The sequence below is a fragment of the Fusarium poae genome (genome assembly GCF_019609905.1).
Source record: "Fusarium poae strain DAOMC 252244 chromosome Unknown contig_4, whole genome shotgun sequence".
Lineage (NCBI taxonomy): Eukaryota > Fungi > Ascomycota > Sordariomycetes > Hypocreales > Nectriaceae > Fusarium > Fusarium poae.
In genome coordinates, this window is record NW_025408662.1 from 100,814 (window position 1) to 126,108 (window position 25,295).

At 49.6% G+C, this 25,295-nt stretch overlaps 3 protein-coding genes across 3 annotated transcripts; 2 read left to right on the forward strand and 1 right to left on the reverse strand.

Moving 5' to 3' along the window:
• Nucleotides 1-5,984: 5,984 nt before the first annotated feature.
• FPOAC1_013895 (uncharacterized protein) lies at nt 5,985-7,860 on the reverse strand (the record flags this gene model as incomplete). The annotated part of the gene is made up of 4 exons (XM_044858235.1): nt 5,985-6,452; nt 6,501-7,217; nt 7,290-7,663; nt 7,719-7,860. The coding sequence occupies 4 exons, from the start codon at nt 7,858-7,860 to the stop codon at nt 5,985-5,987; spliced, it is 1,701 nt and encodes a 566-aa protein (XP_044700691.1).
• A 777-nt stretch (nt 7,861-8,637) lies between these two features.
• Nucleotides 8,638-9,603, forward strand: FPOAC1_013896 (uncharacterized protein; the record flags this gene model as incomplete). The annotated part of the gene is made up of 1 exon (XM_044858236.1): nt 8,638-9,603. One exon carries the CDS (start codon nt 8,638-8,640, stop codon nt 9,601-9,603), a length of 966 nt encoding a protein of 321 aa, XP_044700692.1.
• Nucleotides 9,604-23,010: 13,407 nt separating this feature from the next.
• Nucleotides 23,011-24,770, forward strand: TUB2_3 (Tubulin beta chain (Beta tubulin); the record flags this gene model as incomplete). Its single annotated transcript, XM_044858237.1, has 7 exons — nt 23,011-23,022; nt 23,088-23,111; nt 23,183-23,250; nt 23,308-23,362; nt 23,423-23,735; nt 23,807-24,105; nt 24,186-24,770. The coding sequence occupies 7 exons, from the start codon at nt 23,011-23,013 to the stop codon at nt 24,768-24,770; spliced, it is 1,356 nt and encodes a 451-aa protein (XP_044700693.1).
• Nucleotides 24,771-25,295: the final 525 nt, after the last annotated feature.

Below are 25,295 nucleotides of genomic sequence, written 5' to 3' on the forward strand. Positions count from 1 at the left end.
TAAAATTATGCTCCAAAAGTCTGTAAACACCCCACCCTGTAGCAACTCAACTACTTCAGCCGCGATAACTTCACTTATACACAATTAATTCAATTAAATTCCAATAATAATTAAGTCCGAAGGACTTCTATTACGACGATAACTTGAACTTTCAAATCTCCACTCCCATTGGCCAAGAGTGTCTCCACTAGGCACCGATTGGCCAGATGTGTGTCTCCACTCAACGATTGGATGACAGTGACGCCCTCATCCTTTCCATCCCCTCCAATCCAACACAGTCAGTCATGGCTGATTCTATCCCTTCGATGAACGTTTACAGGAAATGCAAGCAGGAGAAGCCAGTAGATCAATTCATTTCGAAGACAAAGTCGTCACTCGCATGTGGAAGACCTACGACCGACTGTCTAGACTGCAGGAATCGACGAGCCTTAGGCGCCTCTAAGCGTACGGCAGAACAAGCTGAGTTATCCCCAGTATTTCGAGAAGGATTGCCATTGATAGACTTGCAACTGGGCACACCAATCACCACGTCAACACGAACGGACGCGCCGATTACTCTCCGACCAGGTCCGTCGGCTGCTTCTCAAGAAGGCGTACGACTCGGGACGCCCATCGAATCTCCGGTATCGAGTCTTTCTATTTACCCGAGGCCAACTCGAGGGGGAAGAAATCCCCGTCCGCCCGCACAGCTGCAGCAGCCGGCCATCGAACGCCCAGAACATCGAGATTTTGAACTTCCTGGCCCGGACTGGGCGCGTGATCTGTCGCATTGCCCGTTGTCTGATAAAGATAAGGACCTCCGGGAGGCGTTCTGGACGGAGCTGGAAAACGACCGGATGGAACACTGCGCCCGTTATCAGGAGACATGGTTTGACATGGGCTTGAAAGACGGCGTTTGCAAGCGTTGCATGGCCAAGGACAAGAACAAAAAGGAGGATGAACCACTGTTTTTTTCAGCCGAAAATCAATTGGATTTTGGCTCAGTCCCCGCATTCCTCCCCCAGTTGACAAGAATAGAAGAGATGCTAATCGCTCGAGTTCACCCTCTCTACTTTGATGGGCCACTCCAAGACCTGCATGAGGTCTCTGGCCAGACAGCATATCTGGCGTTCAACCACACTGTCTCCTTGAAGAATGTCCAGCGGCAACAGGGCAACGATCAGGCTAGCTTTCGTCTTGCGCTTGAAGAATTACGTGGTCTGAAGTTATCCATCGAATCATGGAAACTTCTGAGTCAGCGTGTGCAGGTCAAACTAAGCCAGCGCGAGGTATATACGTTTGATGCTGCTCTTCGTATCTATCGCAAGAAAGCTCGTGTCAATGAGTACAACTACGACCACCTAGTCCGTCTGAAGCACCCAGCAATCCAAGTCATGGCCAAGAATATTGGCAGCGGTGCTGACAAGGCAACATCTGAACAGTCCGGCAACCTGGCTGGCCAGTTTCCGGTATGTATCGGTGCTCGCCTCATGATCACCCAGAACATCTGGCAGCCAGCAGGTCTGGTTAATGGGGCCCAGGGGATAGTGTATGACATCGACTGGGCACCTGGCGCTGATACACGTCGTGACTCGCCGTGTGTCATTATGATGGTGATAGACAAGTAAACCGGGCCATCTTATCTAACCACTGATAATAGGCGCAAGGTAGTGCCCATACTCCCCATGAAGCGAGACTTCTTTCTTGGAACGTCCGCGTGTACACGGAAGCAGTTCCCACTTACAGTGTCGCACGCCATTACGGTTCACAAGTCACAGAGCATCACGGTGAACAAGATGGTGACGGATCTGTCTGAACGGGACTTTCAGACAGGGCTTAGCTATGTTGCAGTGTGGAGGGTCAAGATGCTAGAGGGGTTAATGATCGATGCCCCATTTGAACGGGCATCTCTCTACTATGACAAGCTACCTGATGGCAAGAATAGTTCCACGTGAGGCTCTATAAGTCCTAACTGATTAGTAGGTGTTCTGATGAAGGTCCGCGACCAGGACTGGCGGAGGCAACAGCAACTTGATCAGCCCCTTTTCCATCCTCTTTTTTCTTAAAATCTTAACGACATCCACAGTTAGCAATATAAGCAATACAATATGAAATTTCATCTCAGACAATCCTCCACAGCATAGAGATATATCCTTCGGACTTTATTACGCCCTCCCCACCTCCGGTGAGGGTGTCACTATATTTTAGTACTTATTTTGGTATATAATTGCCATTGATGGATTTCTTACGCCTTTACCATATGATCTAGAAATGGAAAAGATACGTCGGCAATACTTTGGCGAGTTCTAGCCGAATACTCTCTGTGCAACATTTCTGCAACCTATTCTAATAAAAGGGCCTGCTGTTTCGGGCAGGCCTTAAGGTACCAACTCCTTTCCCTCAAGCAGATCATACGTCACACTATGCTGGTATCGAACTGTCCTGGGGCAGCCTGACCGTCAAATCGATGCTTCATACCCTTCTCTTGAACGTACGACATGGCTGTGTCACGGAGAGTTGCCCAATCAAGCACTGAAGTCCCCAAAGCCTTGCTATCATTCTTCAGCGTGGCTAATGCTTCTCTGACCCACTCGAAACAGTTCCATCCCTCTTGCTCCCCCCTAACTGGTACACTCCTCAATATAATCTCAAGTCTCTCCATACTCTTAACCTTTGCCACCTGAATACGTACCAAGATCATTAGGGTAGATGCTGTGCCCGTCTCCTGCTCACTGAACTCCCAGACTGACTGCATACCACTGTAGATTCGTTCTTTGGCATGGAACCGCTTGCCACGTGTCTCATTGTTTTCGACCTTGGGGCCAACTAGCAAAGCCCAATGATACCTGGCACTGTTTGTCAGCTGCAGCACACGCCTCAGGAATTAAGAAGCCTGACTTGTCTTCGCCACCTGGCATCTTCGCTGTACCTCCTCGAGCGTACAATCCAACGTACAGACGCTCTTTATTGGATGGCATGGTGTATATTTGGGGGTTATTTCGTCGATATCTCAATCTCAAAGATGCTGTGCGGCTGTGAATGGAAAACGTTTCCTTACAGTAAGAGATAGCACAATAGTGAAAAGTCTGCACTATGTTGCAGATTTGTTGCTCAGCGAAAAGATCGCCCTTATATAGAGATAATACGAAATACTTTTGACGAATGGATGATAAGGCAACGTGTTGTCGCCTTCTTGAGACCTAGCCGCTGTGGGCCGACATAAGGTTGGCATTGCCGCCGAGTTTCATTAGCCGCCAATTTTTTCATTCGTCACATCCCTACTCAAGCATGTAGAGTAGAAGTGCGCCGCATTTCCACTCCTGCACCAATCAAAATTTCCATTTTCTTACCTCGAATTTCCCCTCTGGAAATGCGCCGCGTTTTTTTCACGAAGGTCCGTGCTAACCATATTGGAGACCTCGATCTGCGGCATCGAAGTGTATAGCAATTTGCGCTTTGTGAATTACGAAGGACTAGCAATGAAGATTTTCTTTTCTTTTCGGGTAAACATGTCTAAATAAAAATTTTCCTGTCCTCACGGCGCCTTCATAACTTCATCAATATGTCAGATCTAGCAACACCCAAGTAGGCCATCGTATTGCGGCCAAGTCAGCTTTGGAAGCTCGACAACCACGCCGAGTAGTCAATGCCAACATTAAGTGTAGTGTTGACAGGGGTGAAGGTGATTTTTATTTGGGCCACGCCAACGCCAACACGCGTGACACAGGTAAACTGTATCTACCCTTGACCTCATTCGTTGCAAACTTATCACTCCCCCTTTCCTTACCCATTCTCATCAGCTCAACAGCAGTAGGTATGTTGAGGAAAATATACGCCTATTAATGGCCCTCATGATGATATGCACTCACGGAGCAAATCTTAAGTATATCCATCAAGACTTACGTCATCCCAATGAGAAAGCATGGGACATTCGAATAATGTTTCCTATATTGTATGTATTCTAAAATTGCGCTGTTCAGAAGTTTCATGGTGTTTTTGACATAGGGTAGCAATATTGCAAAAATTATGGGGCACATCAGCCTCTGTTAGAGGCATTCTGCCAAATACATGGGGCGCCCTTAACTACCCCACTTCTAATCCACCATGTGGATTGGGTGGAGTGGCTTTCAACCCTGTCGGGCACACCCAGCACAATCTTACGGGGCTTGTTGTGCTCATCTCTGAAGAAGCAAGCGATTCCGTACAAGGTATGCCGGTTTCCCGACGTCCAGCCATCGAAAGAGATGTGAATCAGGCCGGGAGATTGTCGAAGGACGTCGATAACGGTGTGGCGGTGTCGCTGATACTCAGTGATAATCCTGGTCCTGAGGGTATCTGCAGATAAGTGGCCACCACGTATTGACACTGATGGACTAAGATAATCGAATATGGCTCGGAGATCCTCGTCTTCGACCGTGAGAAAGGAAAGATTACTCTTAACGATCCATTGCATCACCATCCGTTGAAAATGGTCCCTGTCAAAGTTCTTGACCAAGGAGTTCGCCATGGCCTGCTCCCGCGGCTTTTCCGGATCGAGCGTCAAGGTATCAGCTATTGAGCGGTGCTGCTTCTCGACGCTTTCCGCTTTCAACTGCGTCGAAGACTTCGTCTTGCCCTCTGGCGCCCGAATATGATGTTCTTTGAACAGATGTTTGCTGGTATTTTGAAGACCAGTATGTGTGAAGTTCTTCGGCTGGGGGACTCGTTGGTGAATGCAGAGTTTGCATACCCATCTTCGCTCATGAGCCCGCTGGATATCATACCCGTAGTCCCAAGTCCAGGAGGAGGTGTCCTTTGCGCGCTCGGAGAAGAGCCAGCCGCGGAAATGACGAAACAGACGTTCTTCCTGTAGCTGTTGGGCATCAGCTAGTAACGTTGATGGTGAAAGAATTGGTGGAGAGGTCTCAACGACTTTGTCTTCTAAAGGATCGGCCATTACGGGAGGTGTGAATGCGTCAAACAGATCGATGAAAATTTGGACCTGTACGGGAAATTACCCCAGGATATCCTCTATAACTACTGGGGGCCCGAAAATAAGTTAGGAAATACTAAAGTCTGTGTGGCCCTGCCCTCACAAAAGACAGTACCTCCTAACAGGGTGGATCCAGATGTCCAAAACTGGATACCTTGTCCCACTAAAAGTCCACCGCTGCAAAAATCCACTACACCTACATCAACCAGGGTCGCCGATGTAGGGTAGTTGATCACGTCGAGGGTTCAGGTTGATTGATGTAAGTGTATGAGTAATACACCAATCGATCAACCGGTGGGTTTCGGTGTAGTTGATCGGAACCTTGACGGAAAGCGCTCATACATGCCGAAATCCAACCAGACAAGAAGGAAACGACGCCTGGATCAGACGGCCACAGAGACGGGCAAGTCGACTCTGATAATACGCCAAAGACCAGCCGTCACATCAGAGACCTGGGGAAGAACAAGAGCCCCTCTAACAGAAGGCGGTATTCTGTGATATCAAAAGGGTTTGAAGCCCAAGAGTCCAAGATCGCCTCTTTGAGCACCAGAATAGCCAGCCTGGAGGAGGAAGTTGGCCGGTTGAGTAGAGGTAAGAAGAGAAAGGCGGTACCGAACCCCAATAAGAAATTTATGACGCTGGCAGAGGCTTTAGCGACTGGTGACACTATTTCAGAGCCAAACGAAGCAGTTGAAGGGGCGGGTGTTGTTGAGGATGTGATTGAGGTGGGAGGGATGGAAGAGGATGAGAGGTCATATTCAGGGAAGGAAGAATTAGGTGTCGTACGCACCCGCACAGGGCGTGAGGTTAAAAGACCTAGAAAATATTAAAATAGATCCAATTTTGATCTGAATTCCAGAGATAAACTCATTTTTACTATTTTTATTAAATTGTACCCATGAGGTTACAAAAGTGCATTATGTATGGGGGAATTTTTTTTTCGCTGACCGGTAGGTGGGTATGACCGGCAGGTGGGTACTGCATGGTATATTGATCGGAGCAGAGAATAAGTCCACAGTACGAATAGACCTGATCAGATCTTGACAACCTCAAAGCCTTCCGTCCAGTTGTCCAACGCAGCTCGGATCTCATTCTTGTAAGCCGGAAGACCGGCAGCATAAGCCAGAGGCTCAAACGCCTTGCCAGGGACATTGCCCCCCATATACGTAGACTTGGTGGTAGGGAACAAAGTTGCGTTATTCAGATCAACAACACGCTGCTTCCACTTGTCGGCGGCTTCAGTCTTCGGGTCGATGTATTTGACGCCTCCGCGCTCCATCTTGATAATGGCATCGGTCACCCATCGGCCTTGGATCTCCACTGTTGTCGGACCGTTGCTGAGTAGGGTCGGGGCCTGGGCACCATAGATGGAGAACATGTTTGGATAGCCAGGTACGGTCGTGCCGAGATACGTCCTGGCCCCAGGGAGCCAGTCTTTCTCGAGGTCAGTTCCGTTGATGCTTTGAAGGCCCAGCTGTGTCATGGAGCCGGTAGACACGTCCTGCCAAAGTCAGGGACTAATTTCATAAAATGATGTGAAAGAACTCACGAATCCAGTGGCGACGGCGATGACTTCCAGCTCGTGGTGAGTCCCGTCTTCAAGAGTGATACCTGTCTCGGTAAACTCGCGGAGTGGGTTGTTTCTGGTGTCCACGACGTGCACTGAATCTCTGTTAAACTGTTCGTAATACGTCTCTTCCAGGCAAGGGCGCTTGACGCCAAAGTAGTGTGGCATTTCAAGTGGTGCCAGTAAGTCCCGAGCCTTCTCGTCGTTAATACGAGCCCTCGTTTTCTTGGCCCAGAAACGATAAGCCTCTTCATTAGCCTTTGGGTTAAGAAGTGTATCCTTATAGTTAGCCACCCAGAACCGAAATCCACCGTCTTGCCAGAGTTTCTCATAGAAGGCTTCACGCTCTTCTAGTGAATCATCGAAGGTACTGCGCTCGCACCAGTCATAGGTAAAACCTGCAAAGCTTGTCTCGCGGAGCTTGAATAGCTCAGGATAGAGCTTTTTATCTTGGCCTTGAGCTGGGAGAGCCTTTCTCCGCATGGGAACAGCAAGGTTGGGGGTCCTTTGAAAGACCTTGACCTCAGCGGCTCTTGGGCCCCAGGCCTGGGTGATTTGCACACCAGAGGCTCCAGTGCCTATAATACCGCAACGTTTACCCTTGACGTCGATCTCCTCGTTGGGCCAGAATGAAGAATGGTGAATGATGCCCTTGAACTTATCCACCCCTGGCCAACTGGGGACGAACCTCTTGGAGAACTATGTGAAGCCGGACATCTTTAGTAAAGCATTATCGCAGCTAGAATTTTAATCTGGAAACCATAGACTCACAACACCAGTACCCAGCACGAGATATTTCGTCTTCGTCGTTCGACCATCTGCAGTCTCAACAGACCACTTGCCTTCGTCGGTCGAAAAGTGTGCCCCGACGACCCTCGTATTAAAAGAACAGTCTTTCTTGATCTTCATGACCTTATCTACATGATCGAAGTAGTTGCGAAGATCTTGGAAGTTTGGGTAGTTAGTCCTCCAAGACCATGTGTTGTACACTTCAGGCCAGGAGTACTCATACTCGGGAACGTCAGAGTCAACTGCGGCGCCGGGATAGCAGTTCCATCGCCAAGTGCCGCCAAGATCGTTTCCAGCTTCGAAGATGACCGTCTTGAGACCGCGTTCACGAAGTGTTTTGAGCATGTACACTCCCGCTGCACTATTATTAGATTGCTTCATGCCAGGAGTGTTAAGCAACGCCAAACTCACCGAAGCCAGCACCGATGACAAGAACATCGAGCTCTTGATTGTCAGTGTATGGGCCGGTCTTGGATGCATGGCTATCCGAATGATCAGCAAGGTCAGTGCTGAACTTGCTGGCCTTGGCTTGTCTGTTGCTAAGAGTAGCCATTCTGGAGCTGGGGTAGATTGTCAGTTTAGTGCAAAGGATAATTGATATGATTGAGGTGCTCTAGGAACAAGCGAAACTGATGGCTTGGAGCGACTATCCTTATATCAACGTCTTCAACTCGGAAGCACAATCCAGACCCAGGGCGACCCATTATGACATTAGCTGTGTTACTCTCTCAACACAGTGAGTCCGTGCTACACATGCCTTCCGCACTCCGCACTTGAGCGTCTACTGCAGCGATCTGCATCCATGTCTCGGTCAATACGGGACATACGAAAGCACCGAGAGTGACGTTACCGCGGAGGCCCAAGCGTTGCAGCAAAGTTGGAGCTAAAGGACACTATCCCATACCCTATGGGGGCAGAGGCACTTGACCTGGCCCCCGCTCGCTGCGGCAGCGTACAGTGCGAAGACTTTGCACCATTCATGTCGTTTGATTATCCATCATGTGCTTCTCGCGGGTACTCCCATCAACGTTAGTGCAGTCTGGCTGTAGCCAATAGTCGTCGGTTAAGGGTAATTAGTCGTAGCTTGCATTATGCGAAAGACTGCATTATCACGTTCTCATTACCCGTATCAGCTAAACGAATCGCAATTTGACGTCTGATAGTCCTCCAATACTAGGATTTGTGCTTGCTTCTTGCCTATACTTATTAGTAATTGCCTCTCAGATTATTAAAGGATCAACTGACCCTACTGAATATCTTAATTTGTTCCTCTCAAGTTTTACACAAACCTGCATCTATTCTTCTGAATTACAATTTTCTGCTTTGAAAAATGAAGGCATTCCGATACTCCAGCGTCGAGTCGGGCATGGAACTTATTGACGCTCCAATTCCTGAGCCCGGACCTGAGCATGTCCAGATTCAGGTCAAGGCCGCGGGCATGTGCCACTCAGACTGCCATCTTCTCAAAGGCCACTACGATGCCTGGATAAAGATCCCTCTCATATGCGGGCATGAAGTTGCTGGTATAGTCACCAAAGTCGGCTCATCCGTCAAAGACTATCATCCCGGTGATCGGGTTGCTTGCCTCATTATCTGTCAACCTGTAGAGGAGCACGACTGGAATTTTGCTGTTGGACTTGGATTTGACGGAGGTTACGCCGAGTATGTTTCAGCACCTATCAACCGGCTTATCAAAATCCCCGATAATGTTTCCTTTGCCCAGGCCGCTGTGGCTATGGATGCACTGGCCACATCCTACTTTGCTGTCATGTCCAAGGCAGGAGCAAATCCCGGAGTTACCATGGGAGTCATCGGCCTGGGCGGTCTTGGCATGGCAGGCCTCCAGTTTGCCATCATAGCTGGGGCAAAAGTTTATGGATTTGACTTGCAGAAGCATAAGCTTGAGGAGGGCCTGAAGCTAGGGGCGGCTGGCTGCTTTGGATCCCTCGAAGAGCTAAAGGACGTCACATTAGACGTCATTGTCGATTTTGCGGGTGTCGGTGTCACCACGGCTTCCGCAGTAACGGCTGTAAAGCCAGGTGGGACAGTAGTAGTGGTTGGATTGGGCAACGAGACCATGACCTTGCCAACCCAGAATGTGGTGTTGAAGTCAGTGACTGTGGCAGGAACACTGGGGTCAGACTTGAGTGCAACCAAGGGAGTCTTGCGGTTGTTAGAGGAGAAGCGCATTGATCCAATTCTTAAAGAAATTCCCTTCCTAGACATCCCCAAAGGCCTGGAAGAGATAGAAAAAGAAGAGGTAGTGGGAAGATTATGGGCAGACCCAAGTAAATAGGCCATGCAACGACTATAGTTCTTAGGGTAGCTACATAAAATATATTTTACTTTATCTATCTCGTTTATAAGAAGTTTTAGCCATTAGGGCTTAAGATACTACTTCATTCTGTATTTTAGGTAATTTTACCGAGCTGAGTCCTGTAACCGGGGCCCCATAGGGACACGCCTAGGCGTGCGGATTATGTCAGCCCTCAATTTGGCCCAAACTCCACTGTCGAAATTCCGAGTTCTGATGCAGTTTTTACTTTTTAGAATACTATGATCCTAAACGGTTATGAATTCTTAATTATCTACCGGAATGGATGACCTGCTGGGCCTCACTATCTACTGCTGCCGCCTCCCAGATATCATGCATACCTCTTCTACTGGAAAAAGGGCTGCGTTCCATCTCCGCAGCTACTTGAGCCTCGACACGGTCATCTTCCGCTTTGCTCCAATCTAGATAGGCCATCATCTCCTCTTTAGTCCAATCTCTGGAGCCGTTTGGAGTATCGCAGCGCTTACCCATCTGCTTCCAATCGAGACACCATTGATAGCTAGATTTGTCGTACCGCAGAGGTAGACCTAGCGCCCTCCGATACTGCTGGTTAGTTTTAATACTGCCACGAGGCTGCACCTTGTACCAAGCATCTCGAGCAGCAACATATCTCTGATAGATAGCCCGAGGATCATCATACCTTGATGTCGGCATTATCCTTGTCTGTGCCGGTGGTGCTGCTGATGATGCTGCCGGCACCATATTGTCCGCGCCGTCGAGACTGACGATAATGCAACTGGCACTATCTATCACTGACTCTGCCTGCTCTGATGATCCCGAAGACGTTGGTCTTGGAGCTTCTCCTGCGTGCAAGGATGATACTGATGAAGATCTCGTCGACAATGGTCTTGCCTGCGCCGACGGTGCTGGTGGCTTCAAAAGCTCCTCGTATCGTTGAGGGCATGTCTTTGAAGTCATTGTATGACCTATCTGGTGGCATCTGCTGCATTTAGGTTGTGCCTTTGGCCGTGCTGTTGCCTGAACTGCCTCGAATGCACTTGGCTCTCTCTGGGTGCTTGATTGTGTTCTACTAGTACTCGAACCGGTGGCTATCCGATCGGGTCGATGCTGAGGCTCCAGTAGTAACCGGTGAACACCATGGCGATTGAGGTGCCAATGTGTGTGAAAATGCTCCAGGCGAAGGGGCTGATTTTGTTCTTGTAGAGCCTTGAGAGTATGGGCGCAAGGGAGGCCGTGAGATCTGGAGAATGCACCGGTGCAAATGGGCAGGTGTTCTTTTAGGAGCAGCTTCCGCTGTTCTTCCACCTTGCGTAAAGCCTCGTGAGATACCCAGCCACGTATGGCACTGTATAGTGATCCAGAGAGCTCGATTGGTATTCTCATTTGCTGGCTGGCTTGGTTGGATTGCAGTTCGGCTAATTGATTGAGAAGCGCATGCTTCATAGCCCTCCAAGCCTCGAAGAGATCTAGCGTGGATTTCTTGAGGTGGCTCTTAAGGAGCCCATGGATACCCTCAACCCGCGAGGTGACTACATTACCAAAATGAGGATGTTGATCAACCCAAGCCCTCACTACCCTTTCCTTGTACGGATCGAGCCAATTGGCCTTGATATAGTTAACCTCTTTAATGTATTGTGGTAAGTAGCGCCTTTCAAGCTCTTGCACGCGCTGATTAAATGCCTTTTCATCCGGTGACTTCATGATCGAATGCCAGTGATTGAAAAACTCATTCCAATCGGCCAGACCTTGCTGGTAGGCCTCTGATCCTTGTTGGTGGCGCACGAATGTCGGCTGGCAATAACGGAGGACTGCCTTATTCGCATGCCATAGGCACAAGAGTGAAATTGAGGATGGAAAGCAGATTTCTGCGGCGTTCATACAAGCCTTATCGCGGTCTGTTAGGATAACCGATGGAAGCCTTGTATGGCAGAGTTCATACAGGGACCTGAGCCGGTCCAAGGCCCATATGTAGTCCTGCTCAGTCTCGCCGCTGAGGAATGCAAAGGCTATACAGAACGATCGCTGGCAGGCGTCGACGCCAATCATATCAAGCAGTGGCATCCCGTATTTGTTTGTCTTATATGTACAGTCGAGGAAAGCAGGTCTGGGTAGGCCTGAAGGTACGCCAATGACTCTGGATGGGCGAATAACACCGCTGTGATTCGGTCATCCGAATCAAGCCGCATTCGGTTCCAGAACCCTTCCTTATCCAGTTGGTTAGCAAAGGCGTGTATAGTGCTCTGACCCTCACAAAGCTCTCGTTTGCTATCTGCGATACGATTATAAATATCTTGCTGCGTTGCAATAGTCAGGGTTCGGATCAATTCAACGAGCATCAATATAACACCTCGTTGATAGATAATAGACGATTACGTAATGACAGGTGGGTTGATTGATAGAAGTTGATAAACAAACGACATTGATTGATAGATGTTGGTATCCGTTGATAGGTGTTGCACCCATATTTGCTGACAAGCCAAGCCTCTAGCTGTTAATCCTCAGATTCTTCGACATCTGGTATCATGTTGCCCGTCCACTTCAACATTGGATCAAGATCCTGGATCACACCAGCGTGGTACCAGCTCCGGATGGTCTGACAGAGTGAAAGAGTATCGGCATGCAGTCGGTTGCGCAGAGGAACCACCATGTGACCGGTGACGCTAAACAGACGCTCGACCTCAGCACTCATGGGAAGTACAGTGTGTAGATCTAGAGCCATGCGTGATAGCCGAGGGTATTTTTGCCTTCTCTTGTGCCAGTAAAGACGCGGGTCCTCCACATGCTTATCGCCTGCAGCGTGATCATGCTCCCATAGTTCAAACTCATCCGGCTCAGTTGCCGCTGGCGACGCACATGGTGACAAGGAGGCTGACGTTTGCCCGCTGACGTCTCGCCTTTGCTTTTTGAAGTTTGTGAATTTGTTGGTCGAAAGACGAAGGGCTTTCCTAGGCGGCTCGAGGACGTCTTCAGCGTCAATCGGCAAATCTTTGTACTGTTCACGCCATAGGCGGTACACCTGTTGCCTCGCTGCGTCGATCCAGTTGGGGTGATCTTCGTACCACCCGTCGAAAGCGTCCCAACGTTTCCCAGGATTCAGAACCGCGGCAGCGTAGATCAATGGTGATTCACCCACCTTCGCGTAGTAGGAATCGAGCTTCTTCCACGCATTGTTGACGTTCACGACCAAATGATCACCTTCAGGAAGACCTGCCACGATGCCCTTCGCAGTCTCGAGGCCGTCGAGGAGAAACTCATATGCATCAAGGATTTCCCAACTTGCGCCATGAATCTGGTCAATGGCTTCCTCGCCAAGGCTTCGCTGTTTCTCGCGAGACTGGGAGTCGCCCTGCAGGGATTTGATGACAAGCTCAAAATTGAGAAGGATGTCATGGAGAGCTTGTATTGCCTCCCAATCACTCTCTTCCAGCCTATTGCCTTCCTGGAGAAAGTAGGGTTCTCTGACGCCCTTCCTCAAGTTGCCGCATCTTGTTCGGTTCTCAGAGTCGAAATGTGCCCTAGCCTCGAATATGAAGGTATCGTAAAAAGGCTTTAGTCGAAGCGCGCGTTGCATCATGTAGAATTGCGAAAGCCATCGGGTGGCATTGTCGGTGACAACCTTAACTGGTTTATGGGCTTTGAACCCAGAGTCTTCTGCTGCCTCTCGAATGCGGTGCTCCTGGGCCGAGATAAGCTTCCTCGTCCATAGGTCTGACCGATTGACTTCTTGACAGAAGTTGTGAAGCTTCCCAATGGGTCCTCTCTTCCTCCACTGCTCGTGTTCGCGCTGCACAGTAAGCAGGCCATCGTTAACATCCCGCTCGAAAGACTCATAATCTTGGCCGAAAAGAAGGGCCTTTACAACCAAATTTATAACATGACCCAGGCAGCGAACTCTGCGCTCTGGCCAATGAAAGCCCAGGGCATCCCCGATTTCCGCCAAAGCCGTATCGTTGTTCGATGCATTGTCGACAGTGAAATATCCGATCTTCTTCTCGATATCGTAGGAGCTGATGACTTCGAGAACCGCAGCGGCGATATTCTTCCCAGTATGCCTGCCATCCATTTCAGGCAGACCAAGCACAATTTTGTGGGGTTGTGCCTGTCGGTCGCGATATACGGCACTGACACCATAGAGTGAGAGGCCGTTTGTTGAAGTCCAGCCATCAAAAGCAAGATGAACTTGACCAGGGCTCTCCTGAAGCGTCTTGGCTACCAGCCCCTTGTTTTTCTCGTATTCGCGAAACGCAATCGCCCGCACGCTCTTGTCGCTGATGTGCGCGCGTTGGATGCCGACCGAAGGGCTGAGATACTCGAGGACTTCGTGAAGAAAGGGATGTTGCGCGGTGCGGAAGGGCAGGTTGGCGCTGACCATCCACTTGACCATCTTGCGTTGGAACTCCTCCTTGTTGAAAGAGGCAACCAGTCGATTCGCCATAGCTTGCTGATTCGCGTCGTTGACGTCGAGGCCAAAGAACGAAACGACCGACATCTGATCCGCCATGTCATGTGGACGTTTCAGAGTATTCGGTACGGTTCGCTTCGCGCTCGCGTTGCGCACGTTGTGGAAGCTTGAGAGATGTAGCTCAACGTTGCTGAGGTTTCGAGCGTCGTAGTGTGAGGGTCGAAGGTCTCGCTTCTTAACGCAAAAGCCGCAGACCCATGTGGCACTGTTGCCCGCCTTTGAGATATCGAAGCCGAACTTCCATACCCATTGTCTTGTAGATGACCTGCGTTCACTGAGGGTGTAGCCTTTGAATCGTTCGAAGACGAAATCATGATCCTCGTCAGTAAGGTCCAGGGGGTCAGAACCTGTAAAGTTGGCATCATGAGCGTGGGGATGAGGGGAGGCTGATTTGCTTCGCAAAGGCGTTGACGGTGTGGATGATGGAGCAGTGGTGGCCGAGCTCTGCATTTCGTCAGGTGGTTGCTGTTGGCGAACGCGTCAACGACGCGTCTCGTTGCGCGCGAAATATCTTGCCTCGGTCCGCCCACCTACCCTGCAGTCCGCCGTCAACAAACATCAACTTCATCAACGTTGATGCCATCTCGTTGAATTGATATGTCTTGGCGAGTAATGAAATTGATTGATAGATATTGAAACATCTCTGACGCCCGTTGATTGATGGTTGATGCTCGTTGAATTGATCCGAACCCTGGCAATAGTGTTCGAATTCTGGCGGATATAAGTCCTGATATCCTTTGGCGCTACTCCTGCATTCGTAAGGCGGCTGACTGTCGACTTGTCTGCATCGGAGAGCTGCCGATGGACTGGATGGGCCGATTTGTGCCAGCTTGGCTCGTGGTTGTGTAAATGAAACCGGCTGTCCGGACGATGCCTTAAAGACCAAGTCGCCTTATCTAGGGATTCCTTTGCGATAATTGAGAACCGGCAATTGGTTCCTCGCGTAGTGGTCTTACGCTGGCGATCTTTTGACACGCTAGGCGGACGACACCATCGATCGCATGCGTAGGTGATAATCTGCCTGCCGCTAGTTGATCGTGAAGATCTTCCAGTTATGAACGCGTATCCTCTCGGTGCTGCCCACTTGTTGATAGCGGCGAGCAGAGCCTCTCGTGAATCGTATGTACCCTCTGGCGGGAGCACATCATCAGGAAACGTCGCTTGGGCCATGATGAAGCCCGCACCTGGGGACTACAGTTGTGACGAGCAAAAGCAGTAATGGGTGCAGCCCGTGAAAACCGCGACAGTGGAGTTTGGGCGAAATTGAGGGCTGACATAATCCGCACGCCTACGCGTTCAGGAGTGGAGGCGCGCCTAGGCGCGTCCCTATGGGGCCCCCCTGTAACCGGCTTGATTACTTATTCAGTCCGAAGGACTTCTATTACGACGATAACTTGAAAGCATAACCTCTGCTCTCATTGGCCAAGCGTGTCTTATGTATCCACTCATCGGGGACTGGTCAGAATTTGTCTTGTGTCCCCACTCTGTAATGTCGGCCTGCCAACATCATGTTGAACAGGGATGCTTAAGATAGATTTTGACACAACAAAAGATCAGATACACGAATTTACATGAATGAACCAAAAACACGTAATGTCTAACACATCACACGTCGCCGCCAACGCCCAGCCCTTCCCCATTCTTCCTCATCAATCCGTCCCTTCAATCCAACATATCCATCATGGCTGATTTCATCACTTCAACCAAGGTTTGCAGGAATTGCAAGCGGGCGAAGCCGGAAGATCAATTCATGTCGAAGAAAAATACATCCATATCATGTGGAAGGCTTATGGTTAACTGTCTCGACTGTAGGAAACCGGCAAGCCCCTAAGCGTACCGCAGAACATGCCGAGCTACCCCCAATACACCGAGAAGGACCGGCATTGATAGACTTGCAATTATGTACAATACAATACAAGTCTATTACGCCCGGTAGGCCAACGCCCAATGGGCTCTGAAGCTAAAGGTACATACACTTCGCTAGTTATTGCCTTATTCTCGTCAAGCCCATGAGAGCAATTATGTACAGCAAAGACTGAAACCGGTTGTCCATCCGCACACTCTCTTCAATTTCTAGCGCACGAACCAAGCTTACGGGGTGTATATAGCAATCACTGATTTTACTGTGCTCAGTGTATCCTGACGACCAAGCCATAATCAGGCGACCCACGGCAGTGTTACTCCACAGGCTGAAAGCTGCTTTATTTCACTCTTAGTGGACAATGTATTCCTGCGCTTCCCACCGTTTTGTTACATCAACATGAAATGGGTTGGAAACCCGAAAGGTTGACGGCAATCTGCTGTGAAATCGCATTACGCTGTTTTAACATGCATCTCAGCTGTCAGCAAGGGTACATAGATACTGTGGCAATAGTGATTAATTACTGTGTAAGCAATACGCCCCCGGCAAAACCGTCCGTGCGGTATAAATCAAAGAGTGGGCGGCTAATAGGCGGACGGGTACCCGTACTTCTAGGAGGCAAGGCAGCATCAAACGGTCAGAAATGGGCGCCGAACATGGATGCCGTACGAGCTACAGTCAGGTTCGCGATCGCCACAGGTCGCCTGGAACAGAGATGACAGGGACGTCCCTAAAATAGCACCATTTCATCCCAGGATCAGGTTCAGGTTCGGGCTCAGACTCAGGCTGTGACAACCGGTGCTGCAATGGTCGATGAAAACTACCCGCCGTTGTCTCGAGGCCCGTGGGGCGGGGGCAACTAAGCAAGCTTAGTTGGGCACAAAACCCTGATAAACGCACAAAACGGTGGTACAGGCCAGCATCCTTCAACTGTTCAATTTTAGTGCATTTTACACCAAAATCTCAACATCAGTTAGACATAATTATACGATTTTTTTCCAAATCGTAATGCACTCACCAACAAATCTTAAGGCTGCTCAGGCCGTTGTTTTTTCACGCTTGCGGCTTCAGCACGGCCTTCTTGTTACGACCCAACAACTAGAGTAAGCACGTGTCCCGTGCACCCCACTTTTTGCGCCAATAGCCGGTAGCCTACCCTGTAACAGTCGAACGCACGCCATTCGACTTACATGACGAACAAACAGAGTGGCGCATCAATCACTATCAATCACTATGAAGGGGATAATGAAATGAAATGGCTGCTGATTAAGCAGGACCACAATGATAATGATCATTGAGGGGCAAGGAATGAAATGATAGTGATTGAAATGATTCAATGAACGAAACATCCCGGCCATAGTGAACGCGATTAAGTCTGGACTCATTCTTCTGCCACCACATCCTTGAGCAATCCGTCATAATCGTCCAGCAAACCCGCCATTAGAGGCACAGAGAGGATGTCTATAGCCATCCGTGTAAGACGTGGGTATTCAAACCTCTTGTTAAACCAATATAAAAATGGGTCACAGTCTTTCTCAACAGGACCGGCGAGCTGTAGCCACCGGTCGAGCTCGTCACCCTCATTGCCCTCCAACCGCGCTGTGGTCGTTGACTTGAAACTGTCCAGGTACGAAGAGAACGAATCTTCTACTTCCTTGGCCCTCTTGATTGGACGTAGCTGGTCATAGTTGCCTCGTTCAAATTGGACCGGCAATTGCTTGTACTCCTGCCAGAGGCCGTCAATGAGTTGCTGAGCTTTTCCGATCCAATCCGGCCTCTCTCGTAAGCCCTATGAAGGAAGTCCCACCGAATCGCCGGGTGGAGGACAGTTGCGGCATAGTAGACAGGAGACTGGTCAATGGCGCTGTAGTATTTGTTCAACTTGACCCATGCGAAGTTGATATTTGTCCGACACTGAGCAGGCTCCGGCGTCCGATCCGCGCGGCTCTTCGCTTCTTCCAAATGGCCCATCAACCACTCATATGCTGGACAGATATCTTGCACGAGCCCATAGGCAGCTTCTTTCCCTCCCTTGCGAATCCGCTGCTTTCCGTCTCCCTCTAATTTCTTAACGCAGGTTTCGAAATGCCGGAGAAGGTCATGGTAGAAGCCGATGGTCTTCCAGTCTTCCTCCGTGAGCAGACTTTCATCGTCGAGGCACCGTGGCAATGGCCGTTGCCTACCTCCCTTCCTCTTAGACTTCGATGCCTCGTGGCGTACGTCCGCAATAACGGTGTCGATGTATGGGCGCACCTTCAGCGCACGGCTCATCATGTAGAATTGGGAGAGCCAACGAGTATTGTTGCCGATGATGACATCAAGTGAACCCGGCCAGCTCTTCTCCGTGTCCTGCCGCTGAGCTTCCCGAAGCATCTCTGTAACTCTATTGGAGCGGTTGATCCAGACCATCGTATTATGCAACTTCCCAATCGGTCCCCGCTTCAGCCATACATCATACGCTTCAGCGTCGATGTCATCCTCAAGTACGCCGTTCGCATCATCTTTGCCGAAGAGCATCGCCCTAGCAACCAAATGGACAACATGTCCAAAGCAGCGGACCCTGCGGGCTCTAGAATTGTCCCACTGGAACCTTTGAGCTAAGTGCTCCATCGCGGTCTCATTGCTGGAAGCGTTGTCAAGGGTAAAATAGCCGATCTTGTCCCGGCCTAGATCGAAAGCCTCAAGGATATTCTGGACTCCTTCCGCAATATTTTTGCCTGTGTGACGATCCGTCAGATTGGGTAGACCAAGCACGATCTTCTGTGGCCGGAACTCGTGATCAAGGAAGAAGGCAACGATGCCAAACAAAGGATGTCGGTTCCGGGAAGTCCAGCCATCAAAGGCGATATGGACGTGGCTGGGGCTTTGCTGTAGGGTCTTGATAATATGGCTTCGAAAGAAGTAATACTCGTCTGTTATAATTTATTCGCCGTCGAATTGAATCGTGGGAAAGGTGGGCATCGGTTGCGCTGATGATTGGATTGAGATAGTTGAAAATATCGCGAAGACTCTCGCTTTCAGCGACCCTGAACGGTTGGTTGGTCTCCACAATCCACCTGACAAGCTTTCGCTGAAACGCATCCTTGGTAAACCGTTTCTTCAGGTGGTTGATGAACTGATCGTCTGCGACTGCCGTCTCGCTGGTCTTTTGGGAAAACATCTGCTCAATGGTTCTTTTCTTCGCCTGTCTTAGTTGGGACTTTCCGCCGTATATGTGATGTTGGTTGCCAAGGTGAGCTTCGATGTTGGTAGTCGCTGATGCAAGATAGGCAGTTATCTTCGGATCCTTCTTCCGGACACACTCGTGGCAAACCCATCTATAGCGACTCTGGCCTTTGACCTCTTGAAGATCATAGCCATGCTGCCAAATCCAAGACTTGGGGCGCCCGCGCCTCTCAGATATTGTTAGATTGGGGAAGGTGTGCCAAGGGAAGGGCCATGGCCCTCAGTCGTTCAGCCATCTTTGGGAACAGCTCCAGTGAAGTGTGAAGAGCGAAGGTTGTCGAAAGAAAAGGGGCTGAATGAAAGACGAATGTTACTCGTAAGTATAGGAACCTTCTCCTTGGCTAATTCTGCTAGCACCCCCAGGTACCAGTACTCAAGCACGTTACGCAGGGGGTCCCCTGTCTTTCATTTCATTATTGTCATTTCATTGCCGTCTCTCCAATGCAATAATCATTATTTCGGGCATGGCGTCAATGAAATGATTGATAGTGATCATTATTGATCATTCAGCACTAACTCAATCACTATTAATGAATGATGCGCCAGCCTGATTGGAGTTAGGAAACACGCCGAAGGGGTCCTGGTTAGGGTTACAAGTGACAAATATTTAGAGCCTTTTACTTATAGTTATTTTGCGCCACGGCTTACCTATATCAGGAAATTATTATCCTGCTTTATCTTTAGAACTAAAGAGCTAATTGGGTTTGGGGTAAGTTCTGTGCAGTGTTGCGAATAATATAAACAATACGTATATTGGCAATATGGAAGCCTCGCAATATTATTGTATTGCCAAGTGGTGCATATTGTATTAGGCCATATGACATTGGCCTATATTGTATTGTATTGCCAAGAACCCAATATATTGCCAGTATGACAATACATCCCATATATTGCACGTGATCTGGGTTATTCTACTGCGGCAGCTAAAGTACATCACCTTGAAGCTCTCGTATCCCAAACCATGACTTCCAGGCACTCCAGAGCTTCAACTACATCACTACCAAGCCGATTTCGACGATCTGTAATGGTTATCTTGGCCCCGGAGAAGAGCCGCTCCGGCTCCGCAGACATTGCGGGAATTGACAGTATGTCCACCGCCATTTTACTCAAGTTTGGGTAGTTTTTCTGCTGTGTCTCCTCTAGCCACCATGCAAGGGCGCTTGTGAACCCGTAAACCCGTTCAGAGTTGCAATATCGTTCATATTCATCCGTGACGAGCGACGGCTGCAGGTGCTTGTTCCTCCAGTTCAAGAACTCGTTCGTGGTCGTCGATGGGACCTCGCAGAGAGGAAGAGGTGATTCCACGGGTTTATAGTCATTCCACAGCGTCTCCATCAACTTCTTTGACGACTCAACCCACTCCTTTTTCCAGTTCTCCTGTATGTAGTGCCATTTATGCGAAGGGTGGAGCACGATAGCGGCAACGTAGGCAGGCGATTCATCAGTGAGCCGGTAGTACTTGTCCAACTTGGCCCAGCCAGAGTTATACATGGGCGCCATTATCGGATCGTCAATATATGCCTCCTTCCCTGCTTCGAATTGTGCCAAAACGAAATCCATAGCCAAGAGGACGTTATCGAGTGTTGCAAACGATGACTCGAGAGCCTTGGTCGTCATCTTCAGCTTCTCTAAGAAAGACTTGATTTTCTCCAAGATGATCCAGTCCTCTGAAGAGAGCTCGTCTCCAGCGCAATCTAATTCCATCCATTTGTTGAAATAGCCGTCAATCGCATCTCTGAGGTTCAGGGCCACTCGCAGCATGTTATACCACGAACTCCATCTTGTGTCGTTGTCCCGTGCGAGCTTACGGTTATGGCTAATAGTAAGAAACTTTTGGCTGCGCTGGACACTTCGTTGGATGAAAACGACGAAGTTGTGAATCTTGCCAAGAGGCCCCTTTTTCCGCCACGCTTCAATATGTTTTAGTGTCACATTATGCACACCAGGATCGTCGAGTTCGAGCTTCTCATTATCGGTGACGAAGAGGAAGGCTTTGGCGGCGAGGTTGATGATATGGCCTTGGCAGCGGAGTCGGTGCACTTTGGGATCGTATTGGATGTCATATCGGCGTAGGAGGCCTGTGGGATGTTAGGGCCGCCAGTCAGGAGAAATAGTGAGTTGTACTGACCAAGCGAAAGGGATCTCATCATGGTGTCGTTATTGTCAGCGTTGTCCATCACGAAATATCCAAGCTTGGAAGCAAAGCCCCATTCGTCAACCACCTTCAAAATGGCCACAGCGAGACGAGAACCGTCGTGCTCACTGTCGATGTCTTTCAACGCCAAAACATGGTGTTCCAGCTGACCGTCTTCCGTGACATAGTGTGCGACTACGCCTAAAATGGCCAAAGAATTGGGAGAAGTCCAAAGGTCGCAGCTGATGTGAATTCTTGACTTTGCCGACTGTATGCGCTGCTTGACCCTCTCTTTCTGGCATCCATATTGGCGCATAATCCATGCCTTGACGGTATCATGCGTATCCGGAAGCCAAGTCTCGATATCGTTATTGATGTAGGCCAAGAGTGCTCGGAACTCTGGGCATTCCACGAGCCGAAATGGGAGAGAGCAGGCCGTGATAAACCTCACGTATAATGCCTCGAGCTGGTCAGGTTCGATCGAGTCTCACGGATTGATCGTTGAGTCGACGGCGTTTTCGGGGATTTTCTTCTGCCGCAACACGAGCTTGTTCGATAATAGTTCGTATAGTTGTAACTTTCGCTGTTCGCGGGGCTCCTTTTGGCAGGCCGTGACCGTCAGGAGGAGGGTCCATGAGATGTTTTGCAGGAGCTGCAGTACCCCCTGAAGAGGCATAGGTTTTGTCGCAATGTTTACAGAACCACTCTTCCTTTCCGGTCCGCTGATTGTAGTATCTCGTCTCTACCTCCTCGTCTGGCATATGAGAGAAGACCCATAATGTTCTGGGCTTGGTAGAGGAGGTTGTGGAGACGGTGCGAGGTTGAGATGACAGGCACTTGGACTTTTGGCTTACGTCCAGATCATCCGATTGCTGGCTGGAAAACTCCAGAAGGTCGCCAGAAATTGACGACCCTCTTCGTTGTGACCATTGCGCAAAAGAGAGGCGTTGTTGAGGCATGGCAGTTAGATTTGTAAAGTTGAGTTCGACGAGTGGTTATCGCGAAGAAACCGCCTGTACCATCCATCGCCGACAGGCCCTGCTGGAGGCGTTCGTGATGCCCTCAAATCATTTGCTGCCTCTTCAATAAGTAGCTGATTACAAGGAAAACCTGCTCTCTCGAGCCAAACGATATACGCGATCACGGCACGCTCCTCAGCCTCACCGAGATTCCTCGGCCGGCCGCGGCTGTTATCACTGAAGTCAGGTTTTCCGTACAGCTTCATTGACTTCAGATGACGGCCAACAGTGCTCTTGGAGGCGCTGAATCTATCCGCAGCTTCTCTCACGGTGAGAGGTTTCCCTTCCTTAGTGTTGCGGTGGCGGCGTTGTGAGAGCAAAATCGCACGTGCAGCCGCAACGGCAGGGTTGGGTTGATACAGATCAGTCATAGTGACGGCCTAGATGAAAATTCAAATTGAGATACAAGATATGACCGAATAATACTTAGAAATGTCTTTCAAAAGTTGGGTTTTTGGTGGTGAAATCAAGCAAATTCGGACTGAGCGGGGTATTCGGCTGTCCCAGAATTTTGCCCTTGTCCCAGAATTTTGCCGCCCACTCTATGAGTGGGGTTCCTTTTTAGTCAAACCCACGAGTATCATGGTTATCGACTTTCACTGTTAACCCCGCCTTCTCAACATTTTGAGATTGTCTTTTGTTCTCACACGCTGTACAGATTTATCTCATCGGTGCTTAAAACCACCACTGCTGAATTGGGTTCACTATGCGTGAAATTGTAAGTCCGCTTCTAATCCTGCCTTGGAAGCTCCACAAACTAACCTTGGACTCCCTTTTCGATAGGTGCATCTCCAAGCTGGCCAATGTGTGAGTATCACGCCCTTCTTGCTACATCTTTTTCCTCATTTCTTCCTAACGCAGCATATTAACCTCAATAGGGCAACCAAATCGGCTCTGCCTTCTGGCAGACCATTTCGGGCGAGCATGGTTTGGATAGCAGTGGCATGTAGGCAACCCATTCGAAATGCCACTGAATATTCATCCTTCTCACGCGTCAATCTAGGTATAATGGGACCTCCGAACTACAGCTTGCGCGTATGGACGTCTATTTCAACGAGGTGCGCGATATTATGTGACCCATTCCAAACTATCGTCGGCTTCTGATCGAGTTCGCATAGACATCCAGCAACAAGTACGTGCCACGTGCCGTGCTCGTTGATTTAGAACCTGGCACAATGGATGCGGTGCGCTCCGGCCCGCTTAGCCAGTTCTTTCGTCCCGACAACTTTGTCTTTGGACACTCGAGCGCCGGAAACAACTGGGCTAAGGGTCACTACACAGAGGGTGCTGAGTTGGTTGATCAAGTACTGGATGTGGTCCGTCGCGAGGCCGAAGGCTGCGACTCCCTCCAAGGCTTCCAAATCACCCAGTCGCTCGGTGGCGGTACCGGCTCCGGCATGGGCACGCTGCTAATTTCCAAGATTCGTGAGGGTGAGATTGATACCACTGATGTGATGCACATTTCGATGCACTGTCTCTCACGGTTCTAACCGCCTATTTAGAGTTCCCGGACCGTATGATGGCTACCTTCAGTGTAGTACCGTCTCCCAAGGTGTCTGATACCGTCGTGGAGCCGTATAATGCCACGCTTTCAGTCCACCAGCTGGTTGAAAACTCAGATGTGACTTTCTGTATCGATAATGAGGCTCTGTATGATATCTGCAAGGGTACCCTGAAGCTATCGAATCCTTCCTATGGCGACCTTAATCACCTCATATCAACCGTCATGTCTGGCGTGTCAACTTCACTGCGCTTTCCTGGACAGCTAAACTCTGACCTTCGCAAGATGGCCGTTAATTTGGTAGGAAGACTCGTCTCATCTAGGCACATATCGCTGTAATCAAGTAATGCTGTGGCTAAGCATTCCTCCTTCCCGTCTAGGTTCCCTTCCCCCGCCTACACTTCTTCATGGTTGGCTTTGCGCCCCTCACTAGCCGTGACTCGCACTCGTTCAGTGCTGTATCTATCCCCGAGCTTACCCAGCAGCTATTTAACCCCAGGAACATGATGACGGGCTCTGATTTCCGAAACGGCCGCTACCTGACCTGCTCTGCCATCTTTCGCGGAAAGGTGTCTGCGAGGGAGGTGGAGGACCAGATGTATAAGATTCAGCAGAAGAACTCGGCTTACTTTGTTGAATGGATTCCCAATAACGTGCAGACGAGTCTATGCTCTGTCCCGCCGCAGGGGTTGAAGATGTCGTCCACTTTTGTTGGCAACTCGACCGCCATCCAAGAGATCTTTAAGCGCGTTGGTGAGCAGTTCACCGCTATGTTCCGCCGCAAGGCCTTCTTGCACTGGTATACCGGAGAAGGCATGGACGAGATGGAGTTTACGGAGGCTGAGTCCAATATGAATGACCTGGTATCGGAGTACCAGCAGTATCAGGACGCAGTCATCGACGACGACGTCTATAGCGTGGAGGAGTATGACGAGGAGGAAGCCCCCGCCAAGGCCGACGCTTAGTCCATCGCAACCTTGTGCTCGGACAGCACATGGCTTGTCATAGTGGGCTCACTTAAGGTCATGACGCCCTGTGGAAGCAGCGACTACTGAAGGACAATCATTATATACCCAATAGGGCTTGGTAGTCGCTAGGCGGTCCAGGTAGTTCGCGCTATTACGTATTAGAGATTCCACATAGCTCTCGAGTGGTTGAAAGATGTCAATCTACCTCGAACAGAGCCTCGTGTTACGTCAGATAAGAGACTCATTATCCTTGACGGTCAGGAAAGCCATGCACAGATGAGACTTTTGCAGTTTTTACCGTAAATTCTCCCGCTATCAAACCGCTGACGAGCATCCAGGATGAATGGATAGTTACGTGCCTTCCGAACAACGTCTACTGCTGTTACCTACCAGCACATTGTTCTCATTATTTGCAGCTACTAGATAATGGAAATTTTAATATCATCGAAGGTGCGTATCGGAAGGAACTCTAAAACCCGGCTAGTTTGATTGATTCTGCACGGGACAATTGAGCCAACTTTA